This window comes from Perognathus longimembris, chromosome 2 (assembly GCF_023159225.1).
Source record: "Perognathus longimembris pacificus isolate PPM17 chromosome 2, ASM2315922v1, whole genome shotgun sequence".
NCBI lineage: Eukaryota > Metazoa > Chordata > Mammalia > Rodentia > Heteromyidae > Perognathus > Perognathus longimembris.
In genome coordinates this window covers 148,992,350-149,018,932 of record NC_063162.1, presented here as the reverse complement: position 1 = coordinate 149,018,932, position 26,583 = coordinate 148,992,350, and the positions used below count along the sequence as shown (strand labels likewise).

At 43.4% G+C, this 26,583-nt stretch overlaps 1 protein-coding gene across 4 annotated transcripts in view; it reads right to left on the bottom strand.

The window, feature by feature from the left end:
* Positions 1-23,705, bottom strand: part of Cul1 (cullin 1) — a 66,811-nt gene extending 43,106 nt beyond the window's left edge. Inside the window, exons 1-2 of one of the 4 annotated variants that reach the window (XM_048340411.1) lie at positions 23,687-23,705; positions 1,605-1,905 (exon numbers count right to left, since the gene is read on the bottom strand). In XM_048340411.1, coding sequence (XP_048196368.1) covers positions 1,605-1,744 — 140 coding nt within the window. In that variant the 5' untranslated portion in view covers positions 1,745-1,905; positions 23,687-23,705. Of the gene's footprint in view, positions 1-1,604; positions 1,906-2,513; positions 2,532-6,668; positions 6,690-23,378; positions 23,510-23,686 lie in introns of those variants that run through there. The other 3 variants (XM_048340410.1, XM_048340412.1, XM_048340413.1) reach the window with 3 other exon arrangements.
* Positions 23,706-26,583: the final 2,878 nt, after the last annotated feature.

Sequence of the window (26,583 nt, the reverse complement as noted above, 5' to 3'; positions counted from 1 at the left end):
CATTAACTCTCTGCAGATAAGTCTCACGGACTTTCCTGCTTGGGCTGGCTATGAACTGTGATCCTCAGATCTCAGCCTCCTGATTACATGTGTGAGCCACCAGTACCCAGCTTGTACACTTCTTAAGTGGATAAAATTTATCATTTGTGAATCTTCTTTTAATAAAGCTATTATAGTTAAGCATTCTATATAACAAAATATATTTACATACATGAACATGTATAAATTCAATATAAATTTAAATTTATAATCTATATAAATTAATGTTATAAGTACCTTATTAATAAAATATCTATTAATACTCAATACAAAAATATAAATATAAATTTGAGGACATGAAGGAATACGATGAAACCTTATTTGATTATCACTGTTACTTCATCTTTCAACTAAATCTCCATTAAACAGTAGATTTTAAAAGTCCTAGAATTAGTAACAATCTCTTCTCTGAGTTATTTTAGCTGTACTCTGTTCTCTACTAAGTTAGTTTAAATTTCAGTTTTATTTTATTAATATTTTTTTGTGCTGGTACAGGAGCTTGAACTCAGCGCCTCAAACTCTTGCTCAGCTTTTTCACTGATGGCTGCTGTTCTACCACTTGAGCAATAGATCCTTCAGATTAGTTTCTGTTTTATATTTGTATGGAACCAAGAAACTCTATCACTTAAAACAGTGTGCCTCTGAGTATGTAACAGCAGGAACTACATCATTTACACCCACCTGGCTTCAAACACACACAACAGACTATGGTGGAGCAAATAAGGAGAGAAATTCTGTATTAATACCATATTTGTAAAATAGGACCCTAAGAGTATAAAGCTTTCGTTCTAGATCAACAAAATTTTCAAGCTCAGGGCCTACTAAATATTTTAGGCTTTGTGGATCAGATTGTTTCTGATACAACTACTTAAAATTCTTTCCTTTATTTAACATAAATGCAGCCAGAAACTTCATTTACTCCACTTTAACCTACAGAACTTCTACACTGACAGAAATGTCCTATTATCTGACTCCAGAGCACTTAAAATATAGCTCACACTAAGGAACTGAATCTTTAAATTAGTCCTCAGTGTCCAAGGGGAATTGGTTCACCTTAATACAAAAATCTACTGATTCTCCAATTCATCATAAAAAAGGCTTAATATTTTCATGCAACATACACATATCTCTAGATTATTTAAAATGCCTAATATAAATGCTATGTTAAAGTTGTTATACTATATTGCTTAGGAAGTAACAAAAAGTCTATGTGTGCTCAGTGAAGATTTTTTACCAAGTACCATCACTTTGTGGTTGTTGAATATATGAATGCGGAACCCATGGATATAGAGAGGCAGATGTTTAAATGTAGTTAGTAGTGCTCATTCTACTGTCCAGTCCTGCCTTGAATATAAAGAGGCAGCTGTTTAAATGTAATTAGTGCTCACTCTACTTACTAGTCATTTTTACTTTTGCTAAAATAACACAATGCAAACTTATTGATTCTATCACAGGATCAAGTGGGGAGAAAAAGCATGATTAAAAGTACTAATAAATCAAAAGTTTTATGTTACAAGATAATCAGAATTCTAAACAAACTAATCACAGCTTAAGCAGAAGGATACGTGTAAAGTTCCATGTATCTAGACTTGGCCATGCTTTGCCTGGTATATACTTGCTGGATTCCAGCTCTGAGGTCGTCCCAAATCTGGTCGAGGCCAATCTGCTTCAGTCCATGGGGATTCTGACTCCTGTTTGATGACATTGTGAATAATGTTCTGAAGTTGTCCAGTGCAGCAATCCTTGTTCAAGACACAGCTAATTCTCCATTAGTTGAAAATATATAGTATCATTCCAAATTTATTCACACAGTTCAGAAAGGATGTCCTTTAAGTGTAAAGAGTGAAAATTTCATTGCAGGAAAACCTAAAGAGGAAATAAAAAAAGAGAATTGATGAATTCTTTCTAAAACCCCTGGGTAAGTAAATAATAGGGTGACATACACTGTCAGGAATAATCTCTGAACATTCACAGGTACTATCTTTCAATATGGAAACACATTTACTTTACAATCTATATACAACTGTATTTACTTAGATCATTTCACCCAAGATGTTCGACCATTAGCATTCACAACAAAAGCTAAGAAAAACTTTGCTAAGCCCAACAAACTCTGTTGTCCGTTTTTACCTTGTGAAGTTATCGCAAAATAAAATCACCCAGTCAATGTAACTATTAGGTAGACAATCTCCAAAAGGAAAAAGGTGCAGAGGATAATGGGGACAATTACTTTCCTCAAATGACAGCTGTAAAGTTTAGGTAAGATAATATAAAACATTTAAGGCATAGTACATGTTTAACAAATGGTGACAGCTAATTTTTCCTGTGTATGAAGCTACTAAAAAAAAAAAAAAGAAGCTACTACAAAACACCATGTATGAAGCTTTAGATACTGGATCCATAAGTATAAGACCCCTATGAGCTTCATATTCTATGAAGTTAGTACTTCTCAATGTGCAACATTCCAGACTTACTTTAAGGGTTATCTATGTATATCACAACAAAATGTTGAGGTTTTAAGTATTTTTTAGTATAAAGAATCAATGAATTATTTTAGGGGCTTCATGTTCCTCAGGCATGTTTGGGATACTCTATCTCAACCAACAGATGGGTGGTAGTGCGCACCTGTTATCCAGCTACAGAAGTACAATAAGAGGATCAGAACCTAGGCAGGCCAGGGCATAAAGCAAGACCCTACCTTAAAAGTAGTCAATATAGTTGAGTACCAGTGGCTTACACCTGTAATCCTAGCTATTCAGGAGGCTGAGATCTGAGGACTGCGTTTAAAGCCAGGCCAGGCAGAAAAGTCTTCGAGACTCATATCTCTAATTAACTACCAAAAAACCAGGAAGTGGAGATGTGACTCAGGTGAGAGTGCTAGCCTTGAGCAAAAAAGCTCAGAGACAGCACCCTGGCCCTGATTTCAAACCCCAGGACTGTGCAGGTATGCACATGTGTGTGCATAAGCACATACACACATCAAGCAATACAAAAAAGGGCTGGAGAAATAAATGGCTCAAGTGGTACGAATAGCTGTTTAGCAAGCCCAAAGGACTGAGTTAAATCCTCAGTACAATATCAATATCTCCAACTATGTATCACTGTGAAGTAAACGGAATATGAAATAACTTCAAGCATACATTAATAAACTCTGCAAATCCAAGTCTAAACCCATAGATAGCCCAATAACTCCTTGACTGCACACCAGAACTCCTTGAAATCCCAAGTACCTTTAAGGAATAGGGCAGGTTTATGGATTTTTTGAATTCCTGGAACCTCAACCATCTCTACATTTATAATGAGTTATAGCCTCAATATTTTATGAAATCACATTGTCATTCCTGGTCCTGGAAGTATTGTATTTAAAACAGGTAGGTTCATATGTTAAATATAGAAATATCTGAACACAAACATTGTTGCACGTATAAAGAAACAAACAACTAGGCAATCACTCTGCAAATGTTTTCTAGGCAATTTAAATCTTTCCCATAGTGACACTCCATTTATTAAGAATCAGCATGCCTGATCTGGTGCTGCCACCTGACAGCAACTTTTAAACCTACCCTTCCCTCTCTCATTTAATTTTCTTCTGCCAGGAAATTATCACTTACATTGAATAAATTCCAACTAACCAGAGCAGTTACTCCTGTCTTTGAGGAACTTTCTCATACCCATTTCGACATTCCTTTTCTAATTTCTACCAGCAACCAATGAAAAATCCTCTGTCTGCTTAGCAAGCAGCATACCACTGCCTCCACCTGTCAGGAATCCAGGAGGAATTCTGGTGCCATCTTTCATACTCAAATATTGATGTTAGCTGTCACAGGCACTTCAAATCCATTTGCTCACCATCATTTTTTTTTCTTTCTGCAACCATCATCCTGACTCTTTGGACACTATTTTAGTAATCTAAGGTGGACTCCCCGATGGCCATCATCCATTTGCATCCTCATCCCATCTTAGGTGGTCCGCCTAAAATTGCTTGTATCCTATTTCTGAATAGGCTGCTATCCCAAGAGCAAATAAATGAGAGCTCTGAGAAATCTACTGTGGTTCAATCAGATCCTTTTCTCTGTCTCCATCTGCTTACAAAATACTTTTGTCTCCAAGACAGCAGCACAGGTTCTTCCCCTTCTCTGGACATGGCTTTCTATTCTGAGGACCTCTGGCTGTGGCTACTGCCCTTGTCCTCTGAGCTATCTTCCAGTCCTATTATAGCACAGATGAGACTCAGGGCAAGCCCCAGAAGAGGTTTGGTTTGCTCTCTGGGTGGGCCGTTTCCTTCTCAGTGCTTGCTCAAGGTGGTGACCTCATGTCTGCTCCCTCACTGCAACTCCCTGCCGCCCTGGTGAGAAAGGGACAGGGCACAGGGCCTCCTTTTTACTCCGGTGTTCTTGCGAGAACAGGGTACAAGACACAACTTTAAAAACGTTTTACACGAATGAACCAAAGAATAAGTCAAGAAACTAAAAAGCTGTAAGATTCCAAAATAAGAACAACCATCATCACGGAACATCTGAATTTGCTGAAAATCTCTCTTTAGAACCAACAAAATTCTTGTTTTTTGTTAATTTTTTCCATCAAATACTAGCTCTTAGGCTTAAATTTCTCACTTACGTCATGTTTTATGCTGTCTGGTCATTGTGAGTATGTATGTGTGTATGTATGTATGTACATGCGTATGTATATATATATATATAGAGAGAGAGAGAGAGAGAGAGAGAAAGAGAGGAAAGACCATGACTCTTATACATACATTAGATGTAGCATAAATAACAATTGACTGTAGGTGGCTGCTGGCCAGTCAGGACCCTCCTTGAAGGGCCACAATAGAGACTGTCCTGGATTTTTCCAGTCTAGGTGGAGTGCCCACTTAATTCTACTTATGTATCACTCAAGGTTTGGAGGAACCCACTGTAAAAAAAAAAAAATCTGCTTAGAGCACTGAAATGGAACACAGATGCCCACAGAAGCCTGGCTTATCTGTCAGTGTTCAACTTTCAGGAACAGGCCACTCTACAATCTATATATCCTCCAGCTCATAACCAGGTTATCAAAACCATCAATAATCTCAGGCAGATTTCTCTACCTAGGAAGGTTCAAATGGTTTACAGGTAAGAGGTAAAAATCTCTTCCTAATAAAACATATCGTGTAAGACAGAAAGCTTTGGAGGTCCCCTGACCCTATAAATAATCAAAACAAATACATTTAGGAAATGAGATTGTCTTCAGAAGGACTCTGGGCATTACAGGGTTTATGAAATGTGATGAAGGCACACGAATTTTGGAAGATGTATAAGCTGCAGGTCTGCTGCTTCATGACTTGGGAGGACAGGCTGAGCAGGGAATGAGAGCCGCCATGAAGTGATTGGGTCCCCTCACTACCTCAATGCTCTCTGGGAGGCCCAGCCTTCATTTTCTTGTAAAAAACCAAGCTTCCAAATGCCAGCAACCGAGGGCAAGAGTGGATGGTACAACCACTGACTCAAAACCTGCACAAATTATTACAACCCAGCTGCTATTCCTAGTTTTTGCCTCATCTTAGGAACAAGAATGGAATGAATAGAAAGACAACAGTCAAAATAGGTCTAATAGAAGAGAAGCTGTATATTTAAGTATTTGTCTCATTTAAAAGATTATTCCAAAGGAAGATGAAAGTCAACAGAATCAGTATGAAACAAGTTTTCTAACGATTCCAGCTGTGAAGTAATCAAACAGCCTATTTCTCAAGATTAAAAAGGTGCATTAAGATTCCTTCACTGAGAAGCATTAAGTGAAAAACTAGATGATGTTCAAGGGTATATCCTCTTTGATACTAGTAATTGTTTTGTCCATGGACTCTGGAGTGGAAGGGGCTTTTTCAAAAGAGCACTTGCACTGGGCACCAGTGGCTCACATTGTAATCCTAGCTATTCAGGAGGCTGAGATCTGAGAATGGAGATTCAAAGCCAGCCTGGGCAGGAAAGTCTGTGAGACCCTTATCTCCAATTAACCACCAGAAAACCAGAAGTGGCACTGTAGCTCAAGTGGTAGAGTGCTAGCCTTGAGCTAAAGAGTTCAGGGACAGTACCCAGGCCCCACAACCACCACCACCACCACCACCAACATCAACAACAACAAAGTGGCACTGCACTGCATCAGAGAGGAAAGAAGACCTTCCTGTCCAGAATGATGAAGACTTTAAAATGAGAGCTTCCTACCACCTCTCAAAGGAACAGGCAGGGTACTGTATAAAAGCAAGGGGCAGGAAAAAAAAAATAACATGAAGCTAAAAGAATAATCTGGGTAAGAAACTGTAAGAGGTAGGATGGGTGGGTATGTAGTCAGTGAACAGGCCTTTACTCTGTGTGGGTAAGAGTTATGGGAGGTTTCAGAGAAAGAAATGGATACAACTGACCTGACTTTAAAAACACTGGGTCTGACAGTTTTGTGGAATTTTCCTGAGAAAAGACATAGGCAATGAAACTAATGAGGACACAGAGAATTCAGATTAATAACAACTTAGACTAACAGTCACGGAAAAAGAGAGCCCAGGCGGAAAAGACAGCCCTACTAAGAATTATAGTAATGAGTAGGATAAGTATGTTAAAAAAAAAAATCAAGGCTGACTAAGCACAAGTGGCACATACCTGTAATCCCAAAATTAGGAGGCTGAGATAGGAGAATCATGAGTTTGAGACCACCCTGGACTATATAGTGAGACCCTGTCTTTAAAAAAAAAATTGAAGATAATGAAAGTAGATTCACATTTGTGCTTTCAACCCTCCAACAATGTACTCTCAATTACCAGTTACAGAACTTGAAAGAGAACAGATTAATAATTTAAAACAACTTAGCTATTGCTGCTGAAAATACTCAATGATCCAAATAGGAATTTGGATTTTTAAAAATAACATGCCAGATATTTTACCTTTGACCCAGTAATTCACTTCTAGGAATCTATCCCCAAATAAACAGGCCCAAACCACAAGAAGCTGTAAACTCAAGCTTAGTCATTACAGAAGATTGGGAATTGACTCAAAAATCCACTGACAGGGACAAGAATGAACTCTGACAAGTTTCCACAATGGTGCCTGGTGCAGAATGCAAATCACTGAGGAGGGCCTCCCAGCACTGACCACAGGGCTTTCTCCAGACACAAACAAGAGAACAAAGCACCAGACGTCTATGTATGATAGGGAAGAGTGAATACTAACATATACAGGTATGTTCTCTTTTTCAAAAAGAAAACCTAGGAGAATAAACTGGACACGAAAATAACTACCCACTAAGGAGGAAGCACACAGGCTGGGGGGTGGGGGTGGTAGGTGAACACAAGACTTTAGTGAGTAGTAGGACCATACAGATAAGAGAATTCAATTCAAGGGCATTGTGAAAGCAGACAAGGAAGAAAATTACACCTTTATTTCCACTAACTTTGAATTGAAATTTGACAGTTTCTCCAATTATGAATGCTGGCAAGAGACCACAGTAGTTTTTGTTCTGTCAAAAAAAAAATCAAAAAAGTTTTCAGTGTCCCATGACAGCATCATTTAAGCTTATTTCAGAATTATAGTAGTCATAGGACTCATCCATTAGCTCTTTAATACAAAGTCAATATGTTAACTTATGGGGTGGACAGGTTTGCTGTACTTTACTATCTTAGAAAAAGGTTTTTTATTATAAAGGTGATGTAGAGAGCAGTTACAGTTTATAACACTTCATCTTTTATGATTAAAAAAAAAGGGGGGGCTGGGGATATGGCCTAGTGGCAAGAGTGCCTGCCTCATATACATGAGGCCCTGGGTTCGATTCCCCAGCACCACATATACAGAAAATGGCCAGAAGTGGCGCTGTGGCTCAAGTGGCAGAGTGCTAGCCTTGAGCAAAAAGAAGCCAGGGACAGTGCTCAGGCCCTGAGTCCAAGCCCCAGGACTGGCCAAAAAAAAAAAAAAAAAAAAAAAAAAAAAGGCAAGGCAGGTGCCAGCCAGTGGCTCACACCTGTAATCCTAGCTACTCATGAGGCTGAGATCTGAAGATCTGTTTGAAGATAGCCCTGGCAGAAAAGGCCCTGCATGTCTCTTATCTTTAATCACTAAAAAACCAGAAGTAGAGCTGTGGCTCAAAGTGGTAAAGAGCTAGCCTTGAGGAAAAGAGCTCAGGGACAATGCCTAGGCCCTGAATTAAAGCCCCATGACCACCACCACCACCACCAATAACAAAAGAAAAATGAACATGGGCAGAAGGCCATAGGCAGCCAACAAGAAGCATATGAAAAACATAAGCCTGTCCTGTCTCATATTAAATGAGTCTTACACAGTCTGAGGGTTGGATATTCCTCACTCCTGATCCAAACCAACTGCACTCCTTGCTTTATATAATCACTTGGCAATAACACTAACTGTAAATATGAACTCACAAGTATAAAATCCCATTAACAGGGGCTGGGAATGTGGCTTAGCGGTAGAGGGCTTGCCTACCACGCATGAAGCCCTGGGTTCGATTCCTCAGCACCACATAAATAGAAAAAGTCAAAAGTGGTACTGTGGCTCAAGAGGTAGAGTGTTAGCCTTGAGCAAAAAGAAGCCAGGGGCAGTGCTCAGGCCCTGAGTTTAAGCCCCAGGATTGGCAAAAAAGAAAAAAAAAAAATCCTATGCTGGCAACTCCCAGGGGGAAAAGGAAGTTTGGGAGAAAAAAAGAAACCTTACAGGAAAAAGTGGGGATTGTGAAGAAAAGCAGCTATATTTTGTGAAGCCTAAGCTAGAGGGGAGATGAAGAGCTTAATTTTAGATAGGTTGAATGTGACTTTTAAAATGACATCAAGATGGGGCTGGGGGGCTGGGGATATAGCCTAGTGGCAAGAGTGCCTGCCTCGGATACATGAGGCCCTAGGTTCGATTCCACAGCACCACATATACAAAAAACGGCCAGAAGCGGCGCTGTGGCTCAAGTGGCAGAGTGGTAGCCTTGAGCGGGAAGAAGCCAGGGACAGTGCTCAGGTCCTGAGTCCAAGGCCCAGGACTGGCAAAAAAAAAAAAAAGATGGGGCTGGGGATATGGCCTAGTGGCAAGAGTGCCTGCCTCATATACATGAGGCCCTGGGTTCGATTCCCCAGAACCACATACACAGAAAATGGCCAGAAGTGGCGCTGTGGCTCAAGTGGCAGAGTGCTAGCCTTGAGCAAAAAGAAGCCAGGGACAGTGCTCAGGCCCTGAGTCCAAGCCCCAGGACTGGCAAAAAAAAATGACATCAAGATGAAAATGACCAAGTAGGCATTTAAAAAATATAAAACTAGGGCTGGGGATATAGCCTAGTGGCAAGAGTGCCTGCCTCGGATACACGAGGCCCTAGGTTCGATTCCCCAGCACCACATATACAGAAAACAGCCAGAAGCGGCGCCGTGGCTCAAGTGGCAGAGTGCTAGCCTTGAGCGGGAAGAAGCCAGGGACAGTGCTCAGGCCCTGAGTCCAAGGCCCAGGACTGGCCAAAAAAAAAAAAAAAAAATATATATATATATATATATATATATATATATATAAAACTACACTAAGCAAAAGGAAAGAAATGAAATGTACATGTATACAACACCTGATCTGGATGGAATCGTTTTACGGTTAATAATCATAGCGGTCATAAGCATTGTAGACTAGATGGACAATGTACATCAAGGGTAAGGTGTGTTTTTTTTTTTAATGAAGAAAGCAAGGTGGGTGGGTTGAGGGGTTAGGGGAGGGGAAGGAGGGAGAAAAATGAGGAAGGGGGTAACAAGTATGACAAACAATGTATATGTATTCACTACCTTAAGTGTGTAACTGTAACCCCTCTGTACATCATCTTGACAATAAAAAATAAAGTTAGCAACTTCAAAAAAAGAGAATAACGCAATTAAAAAAGAAAAAATAGCTGAAAAGAAATCATACCTAAAGAAATAAAATAACTAGTCCAAATGGTAAAATTATGGGCATCAGCTTGGATAACACATTAAAACTGTAAAGAATAAAACAGAGCTAAAGACTGAATTTTTTATTATAGGACATGGGGACAATGTGCTCCTTTAGTCCCATCTCCCCAAAAAGGGGCAAAGAATGCTTCTATGAGACAGAGAGCATGAAATGAGAGAGCCACAGTCTGAAACAGAAAAGCTAACACAGCTTCTAGTTCAACAGTATCAAAGGTTGAATATGAAAAAAATCATTGATTGCCAAGTGCCAACAATCTGCTGGCCTTAAAGAATGAGGCTACACTTGGTAGTAGAGCAAGGTGGTCCTGGGTTCAAATTCAAAACTAGCAGGAGAGTGGGGAGATGGATGGATAAATAAGAGTAGAAAGCAAGAAAACCAATGGTAGCCTAGTGGAAATGGAAAATGGCCCATTGAATATAATGGCAACACAGCTGGTGTCCCAGCAGCTGAGATGTGATGCCTATTACCCTCACTCACCATTACACATGGCAGTACAGGTGACATCTGAGTTTTCCTTTGAAGCTCTAAAGCTAGAATATAAATATTATCCATTTACAATAACTTAAAAAGCTACAATAAGGATGTATAACTATTATAAACTTGCAAATGAAGATATGGCAACTAATATGCATCAACTTCCAAAACAAACCACATGCCTTATAAAAAACAAACTGGAGGCATGGCTCAAGTGGTAGTGCACCAGCCATAAGCAAAAAAGCCAAGCTAGAGTGTAAGGCCCTGAATTCAAGCCCCCAGTACCAATACCACCACCCCCCAGACAAAAGCAGGAAAATTGCTGTATACATTTCACACTTGAATTTACACAGCTCTGAATGTGAATGTGGCACAGGCCACATTCTGCCTAGGTGCTCATGCTTCTCACTGCCCCTAAAATGAGTCCCTTTGGCAACTTCATCAAGATGACCCAAACTCAGATTACCACCAGATGGCACTGAGTAAATATACCAAAGAGACCAATATAGATTCCAAAACAAGCCAAGGACTACTCCAACTAGAAGGCAACGTTTGCTTCCTTCTGTAATTCTGTTCCCTAATTTAAAGCAATTTTTAAAAACTAAGTAGGGGAGGGTAATGTCAGTCCAAATGCACAAGTTGCACAGGAAGAAGAGGCTCTGCAGATCTAAAAGCAAACTGGTGTATGCTCCACATACTCTTCATGCACAAGGGCTAAAGGCACCGGTGCGCCACCACAAATCATGTCCCACGTGTGGAATTTTCTACTGGTGACTGGCCCTCAACTTTACATCTAAAGAGCATTTCTTTCTTTCAGACTTCAGGTTTCTGGGTTAAGGAGGCTCAACCTGACCTATTCAGTGTGTCTTTTTCAGTCATGCCTGTGAATACACTGGGTTGTTCTACAGAATGCATGTCTTACTACAGAAATAACTCCACAGGGCACTAACTAACATTATACTGGGAAAAGACTATTTCAAAGGGCTTATAAATGTGGATATTCTGGCTCTACAACTCTCTAGTAGTGTGAGCCTGGGTAGATTTTTGACCTTCAGTGTCAGTGTCTATACTTCATTATTTGTAATGGGAACAAAAATGCTGTATTATGTCAAAAAGAAGTAAAATTAACATGGCCTAAAAAGTCCACAGTATCTTTAGTAATGAAGACACTGGGGCAGTTGTTTCCCCAAATTCCTGCCAAACTGTTCCTGTCTGTAGAAGGCAGGATGTCTTTGTTCCCCAGTGGGCCTCAGGATCCAGCTTAAACAGCTGAGTGATAAACTTCCCATTTTCTTTGATTTATGTCAATCTTTCATTCTACCATGAAATATGTGCTTTTGCAAATAACATGCTTTCAATACAAGGCCAGGCCAAAGTGTTTGCTAACCATCCTGTCTTACTGGAGATAGGTGAAATGAGCTGCTGCTGCTGTGCTAAACTGTATAAGCTGCTATTCAGTTTTGTGACAGAATCTGGGCTGACCCAAATGCACAAACAGAAACTGGCTCTGTGCTTTCAAAGCCAAATGGGAAGTAAGGGTCTGGGGAACATGGTCAGGCCTTGGAGAATGGGAATCCAGATAATCCAGATGTGTACCTGATCGCCACCGCATGAATATGAAAAAGTCATTGATTGCCAAGTGCCAACAATCTGCTGGCCTTAAAGAATGAGGCTACACTTGGTAGTAGAGCAAGTCTTTCTCTCTACCTCACTCCTCTAGGGAGACCTGCTTCAGTACAGGATGCACAAATGCTGTGACTACCATTTAATGAATTCAATTCTAGTCAATGAACCTCCAAATGTGCCATGGGTACAGTGACCAGTTTGTCTTGTAGTTGGTTGGTGGTATGTCTGGAAAATCATAGCTGCTCAGTAAGATTTAGAAAGCTAGTACATCACGAAGTGATATCAAAGTTTTCAATAAAACACATTTCCATTTCTTATCTTTCCACTAAGATCAATATTTTAATCCTACCCAGTCATTTAAAATGCTAATCAGCAACTTTTTCTAGTTAGTCTAAGATTTAAATACATTCCTCTTTCATTGCAAATTGGCTTAAAACAATATGCACCACTCCTTTTGATCAGAGCTTCTACAGTTTGCATTTGAAGACAATTTACTATTTTGTCTACGCCTGGGAAGGAAATGAGCAGTGCACCCAGGGCCTTTCAGGTGAGATGTTCCTGGAGTATGAGCAATGCTTCAAGGCTCAGAATGAACTTGATGTCATCTCCTGAATCCGGAGTTCCACTATTTGGATCTGCACCTGCTCCCAACGTGGTCTCCCTACATTTGCCAAAAACCATCTTGACTTCCTTTCCAGGTACTAGAACAGCTAGTATTTACTAACTAGTATCTTCAGAAACTATAACTTTGGGAAAAGGGTGTAAGGATATGGACACATACACATCTATGTACACACAAATGTACAATTAAATGTGGGCTTAAAACCAATAAAGGAAAACTGTGGTTAAACAGTTTCTGAATCAATTATTGCTGTATGTCTTTTGAGGTGATGAAAACATACCATTGGCAATAAGGAACTGTACTTTTGAGGAGCTTTAAAAAACAACAACCTTGCTTCCCATAAACAATCTGGCTATATGTATTACAAAGGAGAAAAATCTAGTAAACCCCATAACATTGTCCCTTCAGAAGATGGTTTCAGAACAGGTACATCTCCAGTATTTTACATTTGCTAAAGATTTTTAATTGGACTGTTCCTTCTCTAGATGGGCCTTTCTAATTAACTTCCCTCTCATAGTTTACACTCGTCTCTCTCTCTCTCTCTTTCTCTCTCTTTGCCAGTCCTGGGTCTTGAACTGTGGGCCTGAGTGCTGTCCTTGAGCTTCTTTCACACAGGTTAGTGCTCTACCACTTGGAGCCACAGCGCCATTTCCAGCTTTTTATGAGTAGTTTACTGGAGATAAGAGTCTCATGGGCTTTCCGCCCAGATTGGCTTTGAACTGTGATCCTCAGATCTCAGCCTCCTGAGTAGCTAGGACTATAGGTGTGAACCACCAGTGTTGGGCTTCTGCACTTGTTTTTACCTGTCAGTATACAAATGATGGGCTTTGGGGAGGTTATTGTTTTGTTTCTGTGAGATGTACCCAGGCTGGCTCACACTCCAGGGCTCTTCCCAGTTCAGCCACCTTAGGAGTTGGGAGTACAGTTGCCTCTGGCCCCCAGATCATTTATTTAGGGGCAGAGAAAAGAGAAAGCCATGCACCTGCATCTCAGCCATGCCTGAGGCTTGTGTTCAGTTAGCATAAAGCACAGGCCACATACAAGTGGAGAAGCTAAGGCTTCCATCCCTGCACTGGTTGGTGAGAGAAGGGCCGCAGTTTTCTAATCAGAAAAATACCACTAGTATTCTTCATTTCACATAAATTATTTCATTAACTTCTCAAGTGAGGCTTTCTACTTACCAGGTAACCTATTCTGAAAACCATCATGTACATTCCTAGGTGAAAATATAGTTTATATCTTAATAAAATATGAGCTAGTATCTCACAAAAACAACAAACAAAAACTAGTAACAAAACAGTGAAGCATGTAAACATGTTAAAACCCCAAAGACATTGCTCAAGTGGTAGAGTGCCTACCTTAGCAGGATTCATGGCTGGCTTCAAACTACTATCCTCAGATCTCAGCCTCCTGAGTAGCTAGGATTACAGGCGTGTTCTTTAAAATCACTTTTCCTGGAGTTGGGAATGTGGCTTAGTGATAAGAGTGCTTGCCTAGCATGCACGAAGCCCTGGGTTCGGTTCCTCAGCACCACATAAACAGAAAAAGCCGGAAGTGGTGCTGTGGCTCAAGAGGTAGAGTGCAAGCCTTGAGCAAAAAGAAGCCAGGCACAGTGCTCAGGCCCTGAGTCCCAAGCCCCAGGACTGCCCCCGCCCCCAATCACTTTTCCTAAAACTATTAAGGGACTCTACTGTCCTAGTTACACACAACAATGTTACCTTTCATAAAAAGCAAACATTTGTTTTACATATCATACTTTAAAAATGAAACTTCAGTGTAATATATGGTTTGCTGAAAATCTTTGAATTATTTTTTCTTTTCTTTTCTTGGTAGTGGAGCTAGAACTCAGGTTCTGGGTGTTACCCTTGAGCTTTTTTTGCTCAAGGCTGACACTCTGACACTACTTTGAGCCAAAGAGACACTTCTGGTTTTCTGGCAACTAATTGGAGATAATAATCTCACAGACATTCCTGCCTGGGCTGGCTTCAAACTATGATCCTCAGATTTCAGTCTCCTGAGTAGGTAGGATTACTGGCATAGGTCACTAATGCCTGGCATCTTTGAATTCTTTAGTCAAATGTTTCTGCAAATTTGTCTATCAAAAGAAATTTCCAACATTTATAATGTATTATGAAATCTTAAAATTAACAGAACTTTCACAAGTTATTGGAATTTTGATGTTATTACTAAAAATCATAATTCTGTCTTGAAGAGTTAGGATCATGAGAAAAACCCAGAACTAGCATTTTCCAGTAGCAGAACAGAGCCAGTAGAATGGGAGGGTAGATAAAGAGAGAGCATGTTAGCCTTGCACACACTACTAGGCCGTCAGGGTTTTTCTCAAACGTCACGAGAAGGGATTACTGTGGTGAAGGGCTCGCAAAGATAGAGCAGAGCCTACCATAAAAAAGGGTGACTTGGTCCCAAAGTAGGAGAATAGGTATTATGTCCCCTCTGCAGAAGAGACAAGAGATTGTAGAAAAATGAAGTAGTTACTTTCCCAAGGCAATCTGACCTGACATCATCATATACACAGTGTTCACACTCTAGATGCCACAGATATACAACTAATCTCACAAAACAGAAATGTAAGAGAACTTTAAAGGGAAGTACCTAGATACTTTTAAAACCTGGAAGTTTCAGACATTGTTTCAGGCATAAGGGAAGTGGGTACTTGGGTATGAAATCCAGGTCCTTGTTGAATATTTGGGAAAGCATTCTACCCCGATTTACCCATTCAGCATCTAGATTTTTTTTTTTTTTTTTTTGCCAGTCCTGGGCCTTGGACTCAGGGCCTGAGCACGGTCCCTGGCTTCTTCCTGCTCAAGGCTAGCACTCTGCCACCTGAGCCACAGCGCCCCTTCTGGCCGTTTTCCATATATGTGGTGCTGGGGAATCAAACCGTGAGCCACTAGGCCATATTCCCAGCCCAGCATCTAGATTTTCAAAGAACAACAAAACCCAATTTGAAATATCTTGGTGGTTAATGCTTCAACAATATTTTCTAAATTTAACAAGTACTTGATACTACCAATAAAATGTGAATGAAACACACGTGCTGTTCTGTTTCAGTGGTAATTATTGCAGTCCATACATTTTGAGAAATGTAAAGATAATTCCTGTAGCAGCACTTAGAATACATGACACAGGTGTTGGAGGCATACCTCTTTTGGTAGAGTGCTAGCCAATGGGCTAAAGTGGCTACCGGTTCCCAGTCCAAGTCTCTGGCTTGGACCAGGGGAAAAAAAAAAGAAAATACAAGATGCAGATAAGGAGGACTAAAGTGAGGGGAAATTCCTATGTCTACCATGCACTAGGTCCTGGATTTGATACTCAAACCACCCCCAAGCCCACATATACAAATTAATGAAGAAAAAAATTAAATCCTTACTAGACATCTAAACCTTCAACTGAATTCATTAGGATCCTGGCCTCTATGACACATCCCAAACGATGTTCTAAAAATGAACACTATGTGCTTCAAGGGGCCAATCATGCTCACCGAAGACAGAAAAAAAGGAACCTATTGATTTACTCCATACCATACTGCTACTGTAAGGCACATTATTTTCCATTCTTTGATTTTTAAAGACTGTATGCATTCTTCAGAATGTTCATAGAAGATATGTGGGGCAAAACAATGAAAACTTGGCCTAAACAAAACATTCTGAAAATGCAGCAATAGTGATAGCATCCGTAATTATAAAAATAGTAGTGACCAAAACTAACAAAAGCCTTAGAATATCCCAAGTGATGAGATGTCCTACAAAGAAAACAATTAACTGTGCAATCAGACAAGTGAGCCTTCACCAACCCCAAGTCTTCCTTTCTGAACATTTGGGTCCCTTGTTGATAAGGAACAATTCTTTACTTCAGGTGAGTTGAATTTAGGGAATCTCTATAAGAGGACAGATGTCATACAAGCCTTTAGCTGGGCTTTCATGTTCAAGTACTTTAACCAGGGCAGTGGAGACAGACATATGAGGCATTTGCAAGAAGCAGAAAGCTGAGGAACAAGCAGCCATTAAGTCACAAAACGTGTTCAGCAGGTCTTTGGCATGTACTCTATGTTGAGCACTAAGTGCTATTATTACATGTGAAAGAAATCAACAAGTAACTAACTCTTTCAAAGATGGGATCCTTTCTTCCTTTTTTATTTTTTGGTGGTATTGGGGATTGAACTCAAGACCTGTACCTGTTGGACAAACACTGTAACACTGAGCAGCGCCTAAGATCTTTTGCTTTTAGTGTTTTTCAGATAGGTCTTGCTTGCGCTTTGGCCTGAGTCACCTCTGATGACAATTCTACCTCTTGCCTCCCAAGTAGCTGAGATTGCAGCTGTGTGCCACCTGGCCAGCTCAAAATTTTAAGTCAGAAATAACTACACTTATTTTTTTTTTCCTTCTTCGCCCTCCCCCAAACATAAGCCTCCAAGTTCTAGAAGATGATGGGACAAACTGGAGGAGAGGTCTGGGAGGGGAGAAAGGGCCTGCCTCTCTGTCCACTCAGGAGATTTCTAAGGAAAGATTAGCCTAGTGTGTGGTTCCATACTTTCCCTTCCATTCTGCCCAGAGCTGGCCTCCTTTTCCTTGTTCAGTAAGGGAGGTCTGAGCTGCCATGCTTCCCCTCGCCCCTCATTCTAACTTTCAGATGGCTATCAGACATAAGCAAGTATTTTACTTAGAAGTAATTTCTTAGTAAAGTCATTTAGTGACCCATTTCTAGGCAGCTATTTCTTCATTTAGAGTATCTTTCTTAAAATAAGCCACAAATAATCTTTCAATTTTTCTAATTTTTAGCACATTTAAACTTAAATATAATGGCATTTTAAGTTCAAATATTCAATCAGAATTGCACCTATCTAAATTATCACAAGAAGGTAGGAACTAAACAAGACAGAATAGGATGTTCACTGTTATTAATAAAAAAAAGGAGACTTCTCACGGCAATTCGTCAGTGCTTATTCTAGTGTTTAAGTAAACACCAAGTGTAAAAACCAAAAGAATTCCATAAAATTGTAAGACAATTTGGTGAAGGGAACCTGCCATGTCCACAGGCTACAAATACTGGCGTATAAATGGGGAGAGCAGACAAAGGCAGAACCTGACTACTGGAAACAAGGGCACGAATCGGGTTAATCCTGTGCACCCACAAGCCAGCAAAGGAGCTACAGGTAAAGGAAGTACCAGTCACTTCAGCATTGTGCAGGCAGGCAGTCCCCTGCTTCTGTTCTCTTAGAAGTTTTGTAAATCAAATCCCTGGGATGGGTATAGTACAGTGGTAGGTACCTGCCCAACAAGCAGAGGCCCAGGTTTTAATTCCCCAGCATTGGGTGTGTGTGGGGGGGGGGGGGGGGGCGGAATCTAAAAGAAAAGCCAAAATATAAAAATAAGTGCTCTGGAAAACTATTAACATTATGTAAAAATGCATACACTCACTCCCCCCCAAATTATATGCATTATATGTTTATGTTGTTTTATAGTGTTTCTGGTCTGTATTTCGTACTCAAATACACCATTATAGAACTGCAAAGTTTTTCCCAATCATTGTTACAATAAACATTCAATAATCCCAAAATGGAAACAAATGCACAATAAGAGGGCATTAAACAACATAACCAGGGCAATTAATCCATTAATCACTTTTTTATATTGTTGTCTGAATTCCTAGAAGATTAGCTATTTCAAAAGACATACATATCTCATGAGTTTTTGTTGCATACTTAGTTCTTCAAATCCTATTAAATCAGTCTTTCTAGCAATAAGTGGGCTCAGTTCTCCATATTCTCAACTGAAGTAGTTTTTTAATCTATGTTAATTTTTCTTAAAAAAAAACCTCACAGATTTGCACTATGGGGAATATTATTAGCAAAGCTGAAAACGTTTCATGTTTCCTGATCCTTGTATAAATTAAGGGTTTGTTCATTTCCCCTCATATGCAAGGAATATATCTCTTTTATTATTATGTACAGTAATCAAATGAATCTTCTCCTTTACAGCTTCTCCTGTTGGTATTCTTAGGTTTTCTCCATCTTATTCTTTTGGTTCTTAGTATTTTTCTGAGAAGTACTAAACAACAGTCACACAGTCGGGTGATAGTGGTTCACACCTGTAATCCTAGCTACTCAGAAGGCTGAGATCTAAGGATTGCAGTTGGAAGCCAGCCCGGGCAGAAAAGTCCCCGTGAGACTCCTATTTCCAATTAACCACTCAAAAACAGGAAATGGTACAGTGGCTCAAAGTAGAAGAGTACCAGCCTTGGGCAAAAGAGCTCAGGGACAGTTCCCAGGCCCTGAGATCAAGCCCCACAATTGCTAAGAACAAACAAACAAACAAAAACAAAACCTATCACACATGCTTGCCACCTTAAAATTATAACAATTTTGTACCTTTCACTAGTGCGTATACTTTGTGTTTTAAATGGTTGCACCCATTTCACACCGTGTTTCCTATTTTCTGACACAGGCCTTTTAAAAATCACAGCTTGTTAAGATTTGAGTAGTCTTAAATGCGTGTACAAATTTTTGCAAGGCCAATGAGTCATAACATCACACCCAATTTAACAATAGCCCCAAAGTTCCAGAGCTGTTCACGTCTATGCCATCAGTGCCCAATTATTCTCCTCCAGTGTTTACCAAAGACTGGGAAGAATATGCTCCTTCTAGGAGTCAATAATAGTTCTGCTGAGTTTATCAGACATTAATCCTTAAAACACTTCTTTTATTCTCTCCTAGATTTCTCTCACCTTTTCAGTAATCAATTGAACACTTAGGCAGAACACTTGGCTAAAAGCTCAAGCACTGGGATTACTATCTTATTCTAATGTGGGCTCAAAAGCCTTTCTAGCCTTGACCATAACCATGCAAAAGGTGAAACTTACCTTTTAAATAAAGAGGGTTAAAACATACTATCTGTATTTCATAGGGGTTTGTAAAGATTTCAAGAGGCATGAATGCTGTCATGAGCAGTGTGCTAGGCAGTGGGGTCAGATAGATGACAACTGTCCCTAACCTAAAGGTCAGTCTAGGGAAAGAAACCACCACTGACCATCAGAAGGTTGGGCATTCAGGTGGTACCTGGGGCAGAACATCACCGGAATCCAGGGAGGGCTCCTAACCTGGGTGGCGGGGCCAGCTTGTCAAGAGATGGCAATGCCTGAGCTGTCGGGTGGTAGGAATGGAAAAGGAAGAGATAAAAAATTGGGACTACACAGCTGTAATCATGTTGAAGCAGCAAGGAAGCCATGGAAGTGCTTACTTGGTCCAAGTTTCGCAAAGAAAAATAAAAATGATTATCCAACTTGCACTTCATAACTCTACTTTCCAAACACGAACACATGATGTTCTAGAAGGTAGTTTTTCCAACGCCTCATTGTTTATGTTGTAAAGTTAGGATACTCCTGTAAAACCTTCAAGCTCTAAGGTCTAAAGAAATCTTAAAATAGCAATTAACCATCTTAGAGCTGGGTGTGACAGTGCACAGCACTAGTTCTCAGGAGGCTTAGGCAAGAGGATCTAGAGTTAGAGGATGGCTTGTGCTACAGAGTAATCCTACCTCAAAAATCAAAACACAAGACAACAACCTCCAGACCCCAGCAACAACAAGAACATCTCAGGCTGAGGGTACAGCTCAGTGGCAGAGCAACTGCATAGCAAGTTCAATGCACAGGACCACAGGGGGGGAAATCTCAAGCAAAATATCCTACATCTAAGCAAAAATAAATTACAACTTCTTTTAGAAGCTAGAAGATTTCTATAAATAAAAAATTTCAGCCATAAAATGTAATTGTTCTTATTGTGTGTACTAGTAAATGTACACTGAAGTGTACAAGGATTTCACCCAAATGATTCATTATTCAACACTCATTTCTTGAGATTTTTTTTTTTTTGGGGGGGGGGGGCTACAAATAAACTTACCAGGTAATTTTTTTTCAGTCATTGGGCTTGAACTCAGGGCCTGGGTGCTGTCCCTGAGCTCTTTTGCTCAAGGCTACTGCTCAGTCACTTTGAGCCACTGTGTCATTTCTGGTTTTTGAGTGGTTAATTAGCAATAAGAGTTTCCTGGGGATTTTTCTGTGTTCCCCCTCCCCGCTCTGAACTGTGACGCTCAGATCTCTGCCACCTGAGGAGCTAGTATTACAGGCACTTGGCTTACCAGGTAATTTTTCAAAAGTAGACTATGAATTGCTCTTAAAAAATGAGGACCTTTTTCTTGAGACATATCTAAAGATAAGTTCAAAAGGAAGCCACAAGTCTCCCAGACTGACTCTAGAAAGGCTGTGCTTTGGGACCTATCTATGACAAGCTCATAAAGTTTCTGGTTCTTAATTTTTTTTTAAATTTGGAGAACAACAAGTAACAATTGGATTAAAAAATTTAAAGTCCGTTCATTTTAATGTTTTATGCTAGAAGGTTGTTTCTTGCTAACCAGGGAGAGACTCCACCACCAAACTGCTTCAGTTCAAAGTGGTATTTCAGCCATGGAGAAAATCAGTTTTATTTCAAATTAACAAAATGAACACAAAAACTTTTTTTAATCTGCACTTTAAAACTAGATTTGTTAAAAGTGTCTCACTTGTTCTGTGAGCAATCTTCTGCTGGGGTACTGTAACCAGATACTGGGGAGAGGAGGTGAAGAAGAGGAGGGACCTCAAGAAGCATCCCACAGGGTAATAATAAAGCTTGCATTGTTAAAGGACAGTGACAGTTTTCTCTACAGGGCCAACATTAGGGCAAGTATGGTCAAACCCTGTAGTGAGAATAAAATTATTTTTAAAACCACTAATTCACAAGATAACCTAATCAAGTTGTTACTTTGGGACTGCAATAGTGCATGAAGGGCAAAGGAGTTTATGCATATCTAAGGGCACTTCAGAGACCCAGCTCAGACATTTGTCTCAGAATTCGGATGTGGCACATTAGGAGTGGGGGAAGCCAATGGGCCTGAGCAGGCTAGTGGAAAATCCTAGCATATCTAAACTTGGTTTGTATTTTTTGTTGGGGGGTGGGGTGGACAAAGAGGTTTTTAAAGATACCAATGAAACAACAGAAAAGGTTAGTATTTAAAAAAAAAAAAAAAAAGGAACTCAGCCATCCCCTTCAAGCTTAATGAGCACTCTCCTGAAACCTCCAAAAATGGGCATAATAATAGAAGTTAAAGCCAGCCAGCCAGCCTGGTGTTTGCATGCTCTGGAATTTGAAAGTTGCCGATGCAACTATGAACAGCAACAAACTCAACTTTCAAAGTAAAAAAAACAAAACAAAACAACCCAGCGTCCCCCAAACCTTGCCGACAAAGACAAACCTCACAGCCTACTTTTCTTAGAAACGAAGGACTTGGCTGGTGTTAAGTATCATCACTTAGCTACAGAAAACCCATCCACTTCTCAGGTCTTTGGGATATCCGCTACTTGTCCAGGTAGAAGAGAAAAAAAAAAAAAAAAAGAAAAGCCCAAACCAGAAAGTGTGGTCCCCTTGCCCACCCCCACCCCCCCAACTTCTGACTATCTGGATGCCGGGAAGGGCAATTACACGGGGGCAAAGAAATATCTGAGCAAGTCGAGGGTGATTCTGTTATCTGCGCCCTCGCCAGCCACGAACCCCCGGCTACAACATAAAAGCAACACTAGAGAGAAGTGGGGCGGGGGGGGGGGGGGAGAGAAACCCTTGATGGGGGGGGGGGGGAGGAGGGCTCTCAAGGAATGCGTGCGAGCGCTCCTGCTCTCCTCCACGGTCCTCGTTCCGGGGTGACGGGGCTGTCGGGGGCCACACGCGTGCTAGGAGTCAGCGATGCGCGGACCCGGGGCACCCCCAGACTCCCGCAGCCTGGCGGGGCGCCCGGTTCCCTCCGGGGTCAGAGCGCACGCGCGCGCCCGCCCGCCCGCCCGGGCCGGGGACGCGCCGAGCCGAGAGGCCCAGGCGCCGGGCCCGGCCTTCACTCACCCGCCGGCGCCGGGGAACTCGGTCCCCCCCGGTCCGGCCGCCAACCCTCGGCATCCCCCGCGGGGCTGGCCCGGCCAGTGCCTCCTCCTCAAGAGGACAGCCATTAACCCAAGAGGAGCGCGCCCGGCAACAATGCGAGCGGGCGTGGGGTGGGGGAACCCCGGGAGCCGGAAAACCCAAGCGCCCGGCTCCGAGGCTCCTCCGGGGCGCGCGAGCCCGGGCTCCGGGGAGAAGGAACCAGACGTCCGAGGGCGGAGGCGCCTTCCACCCCCACCCCCCCCTCCACACACACACACCCCCGGGCGGAGCTGAGGGTCGCCGCACGAGGCGCGGCGCGGACGCCCGGGCACCCCCCCCACCTCCCCCCCACCCCGGGGGGCCGCGCCGGCTCGGGGCCGCCAGGCCGTCGCCTCCGGGCGCGGTGGATCCGGCGGCTTTTTGTTTTCTCTCTCTTTTTTTTTTTCCCCAGTGCGTAGCCGGGCCTGCCAGCGCCGAGGCCGCGGCCCCGCCAGGCCCGAGGCCGGCCTGAGGTGACTCAGGCCCGGAGCCGCTCGCTCCCCTCCGCCCGCCGGCGTCCTCCACCCACGAGCGCCCCCCGGCCCCCCGGCCGCCATTCCGCCCGGCCCCGACCCGGCGGCCGAGGCCTCGCTCGCCGCGGCCCCCGTCACTGCGACACCGCGGCTCGGGCCGGGCCTGCGCCGCCGGCCTCGGTCGTCCCCGCGGTGCCGGCACTCACCCGCATCTCCCAGCGTTCCCCGGCGGCTCCGGCGACGTGTCCGCCCGCTCGCTCGGCCCGGGCCCCGAGAAACCCCGTCCCGCCGCGTCCCCCAGCCACCCCGGTGCCCCGCCTGGAGCTGCGTGCGACACGGCGCCCGCCTCCGCCTCCCCTGCCCGCTCGCCCGCCGCCGGCCCTGCTCCTCCTCCTCCTCCTCCTCCTCCTCCTCCTCCTCCTCCTCCTCCGCCTCCTGCCGCCGCCGCCGCCGGCACCACGCAGCCGCCGCCCGCCCGCCTGCCCTGTGCCGCTCCCCGCCCTCCCGGCCTCACCGGCTCCGGAGACCGCGGGGAGACGCGGGGGGCGGGGGTGGGGGGGGGGGAGGAGGGCCGGAACGCATCGCCATCGGCGTCCGGGGCGGGGGAGCCGGGAAACCGCCATGGCCGCGCCGGCCGCGGGCGCGGGAGGGGCCCCGAACCCTGCCCGCCGACCGCGGGCGCCCGCGACCCCGGCCCCGACCCCGGCGGGGCCCCCGCGCTCGAGGACGAGCCCTACCTGCCGGCCATGGCCCCGGGCCGCGCCCGATCCTCCGCCGGGTTTTACCGCCGCCCGCGCCCCGGGCCCGGGTTCCCGCCACTTGGGACACGCGGGGGGCTGACCCGGGCTGCGGGGGGGGGGGGGCGGCGGGGGGGGCTCGGGACTGCCGAGACCCTCGGCGGAGCGCCCGGAGGACCGGGGGCCGAGGGTGTCGGGGGGGCGGGCCGCGCCCCGGGGCGAAGCGGCGCCCGAGGCCCGGTGTCCCGGGCGGCGGGGGGGGGGCGGGGGGGGCGGGCAGGCGGGAACGCGAGTGGGGCAGGTGGCTCCTGGGGCAGCCGGGCTCCGGCCTTGGGGACCAGCTCCCGAGAACCGGAGCGTACCTGTGTGAGTGGGGGGGGGGGGTGTCTCTGAAACTAGGCTTCTCCAAGACCCTTCCGGTCAGCTCATTGGGGGGGGGCAAGTTTGAACCAAAAAAAAAAAAAATACCCTAGTATGTGTTAAGTTCAAATGAATAAAATCATAGGTTTTGATTGTGCAAGGGCACGGCATGAGTGTGTGTGTGTGACTATAAGATAGTATCGTTCGCATGGATCCTTCACGCGGTTAATCTCACTTGTTTGAAATTAGTTCTCATCACTATGTGTGGAGTCTGGAGCAAGCGTGGACGTCACCCCGCATCTAGCCTTGGCCAGCTGTGGCTTCGTCTGCCATCCATCCCTGAGTAAAGAAGGCTTTAGATAAAGGCCATGGATGTCACTTCCTGCCTCTCCCCAACCTGGAACACCACTGAGACTCCAGGACCCCTTTCAGGGAGCAGCCAGTCGGGGCCCAACTGTGTTGGCAGAGGTGGGTTTCTTCCAGAGGAAATATGCCATTGGTATCTGTGGTCCCTTCTGTTGAAATGAGGTCCTTTGTCATTCTGTTGAGTGTCTTTAGAAGTCATATTTGCATATGCTTATCCCCAAATCATGTAATCCTTTGACTTCCCCCCCTCCCCCAGATTAAAAGTTCTAGTTTTGGGATCCCATAGCTTTAAACTAACCTAGTCAAAAGATTATATGTAGATGTGATTAGCAACTTCTTTGAAGGTCCATAGTGGACCATTTCCACTGTGGATGTGAGTCTTTTATTTTTTATATTTTTATGCCAGTCAGGGCCTTTGTGAACTCAGGGCCTGAACACTGTCCCTGAGTGTGTGTGTGTGTGTGTGTGTGTGTGTGTGTGTGTGTGTATTTTTCTCTCAAGGCTGGCACTTTCCCACTTGAGCCACAGCCCTCCTTCTAGTATTTAGTGGCTAATTAGAGATAAGAATATCAAGGACTTTCCTACCAGGGCTTGTTTTGATCCTCAGATCTCAACCTCCTCAGCAGCTAGGATGACAGGCATGATCCACCAGTGCCTGTCAAGCCTTTATTTTAGAATATACTCATTTATTTTACTTACTTGACCCTAGGTACTGCTTAATTGACAACAGCCTTATCTCTGTACTCCCCAACCTGGCTTCTCAAATGTCATTATTCCATGCAGTCTCCTTTTCTGTGACTTCCCATGGCTAAATATGAGAGTGTTTTCTCCAACCTCTTGTTTTTCTTCAAAGGCAAGTAATTAATCTCCTTCACTCCTTCTCTTCTTCTCAAGGCCTCTGTGTAACTCTCCTGTCTTTAGCTAATGTCTGCACAAACCATCCTCCGCCATGTCCACTTTCCAGCCAGACTGCATCTACCTGGGCATAGAACTTTGCCTCTGTCCTCAACAGGACAGGGCCACCTGCTCAGGTTCCACTTGAAAACACCCTTCTTCCATCTCAAGCTGACTATGACAGTAAATTGGTATCTCTCTTCAATGACCTAAAGTTTGTAAAGATCATTTGGTAGACATCAAACTCAAAGTTCAAAACAGTTTCAAAAACTAGACTCTCAAGCCCAAACCAATAATGAATAGGTTTACAAGTAAGTAAATAATCATATAATTGGAAAAGCTCAAGATATAAGATTTGGATTGACTTTGGTTTACATCAAACTCAAACGACTTTACTTCTCTTTTTTGGTCAGTCATGGGCCTTGAACTCAGGGCCTGGGTACTGTTCCTGAGCTCTTTTGCTCAAGGCTAGTGCTCTACCATTTTGAGCCACAGCACTACCTCCAGTTTTCTGGTGGTTAGTTAGAAATAAGAATCTCACGAACTTTCCTGTCTGGGCTAGCTTCAAACCTAGACCCTCAGATTTCAGCCTTCAGAGTAGCTAGGTAGGATTACAGGCGTGAGCCACCAGTGCCTGGCTTCAAATGACTTTTTTGTTTTTTGTTATTTTAAAAAATTTATCTTTAGCTGTTCCAATTTGACATGTCAGTTTGTGACTATAATGCATCTTTTAAAAAATTATATTTCAGGGCTGGGGATATAGCCTAGTGGCAAGAGTGCCTGCCTCGGATACACGAGGCCCTAGGTTCGATTCCCCAGCACCACATATACAGAAAACGGCCAGAAGCGGCGCTGTGGCTCAAGTGGCAGAGTGCTAGCCTTGAGCCGGGAAGAAGCCAGGGACAGTGCTCGGGCCCTGAGTCCAAGGCCCAGGACTGGCCAAAAAAAAAAAAAAATTATATTTCAGGGGCTGGGATTATGGCCCAGTGGTAGAGTGCTTGCCTTGTATACATGAAGCCCTGGGTTCGATTCCTCAGCACCGCAGATAGAGAAA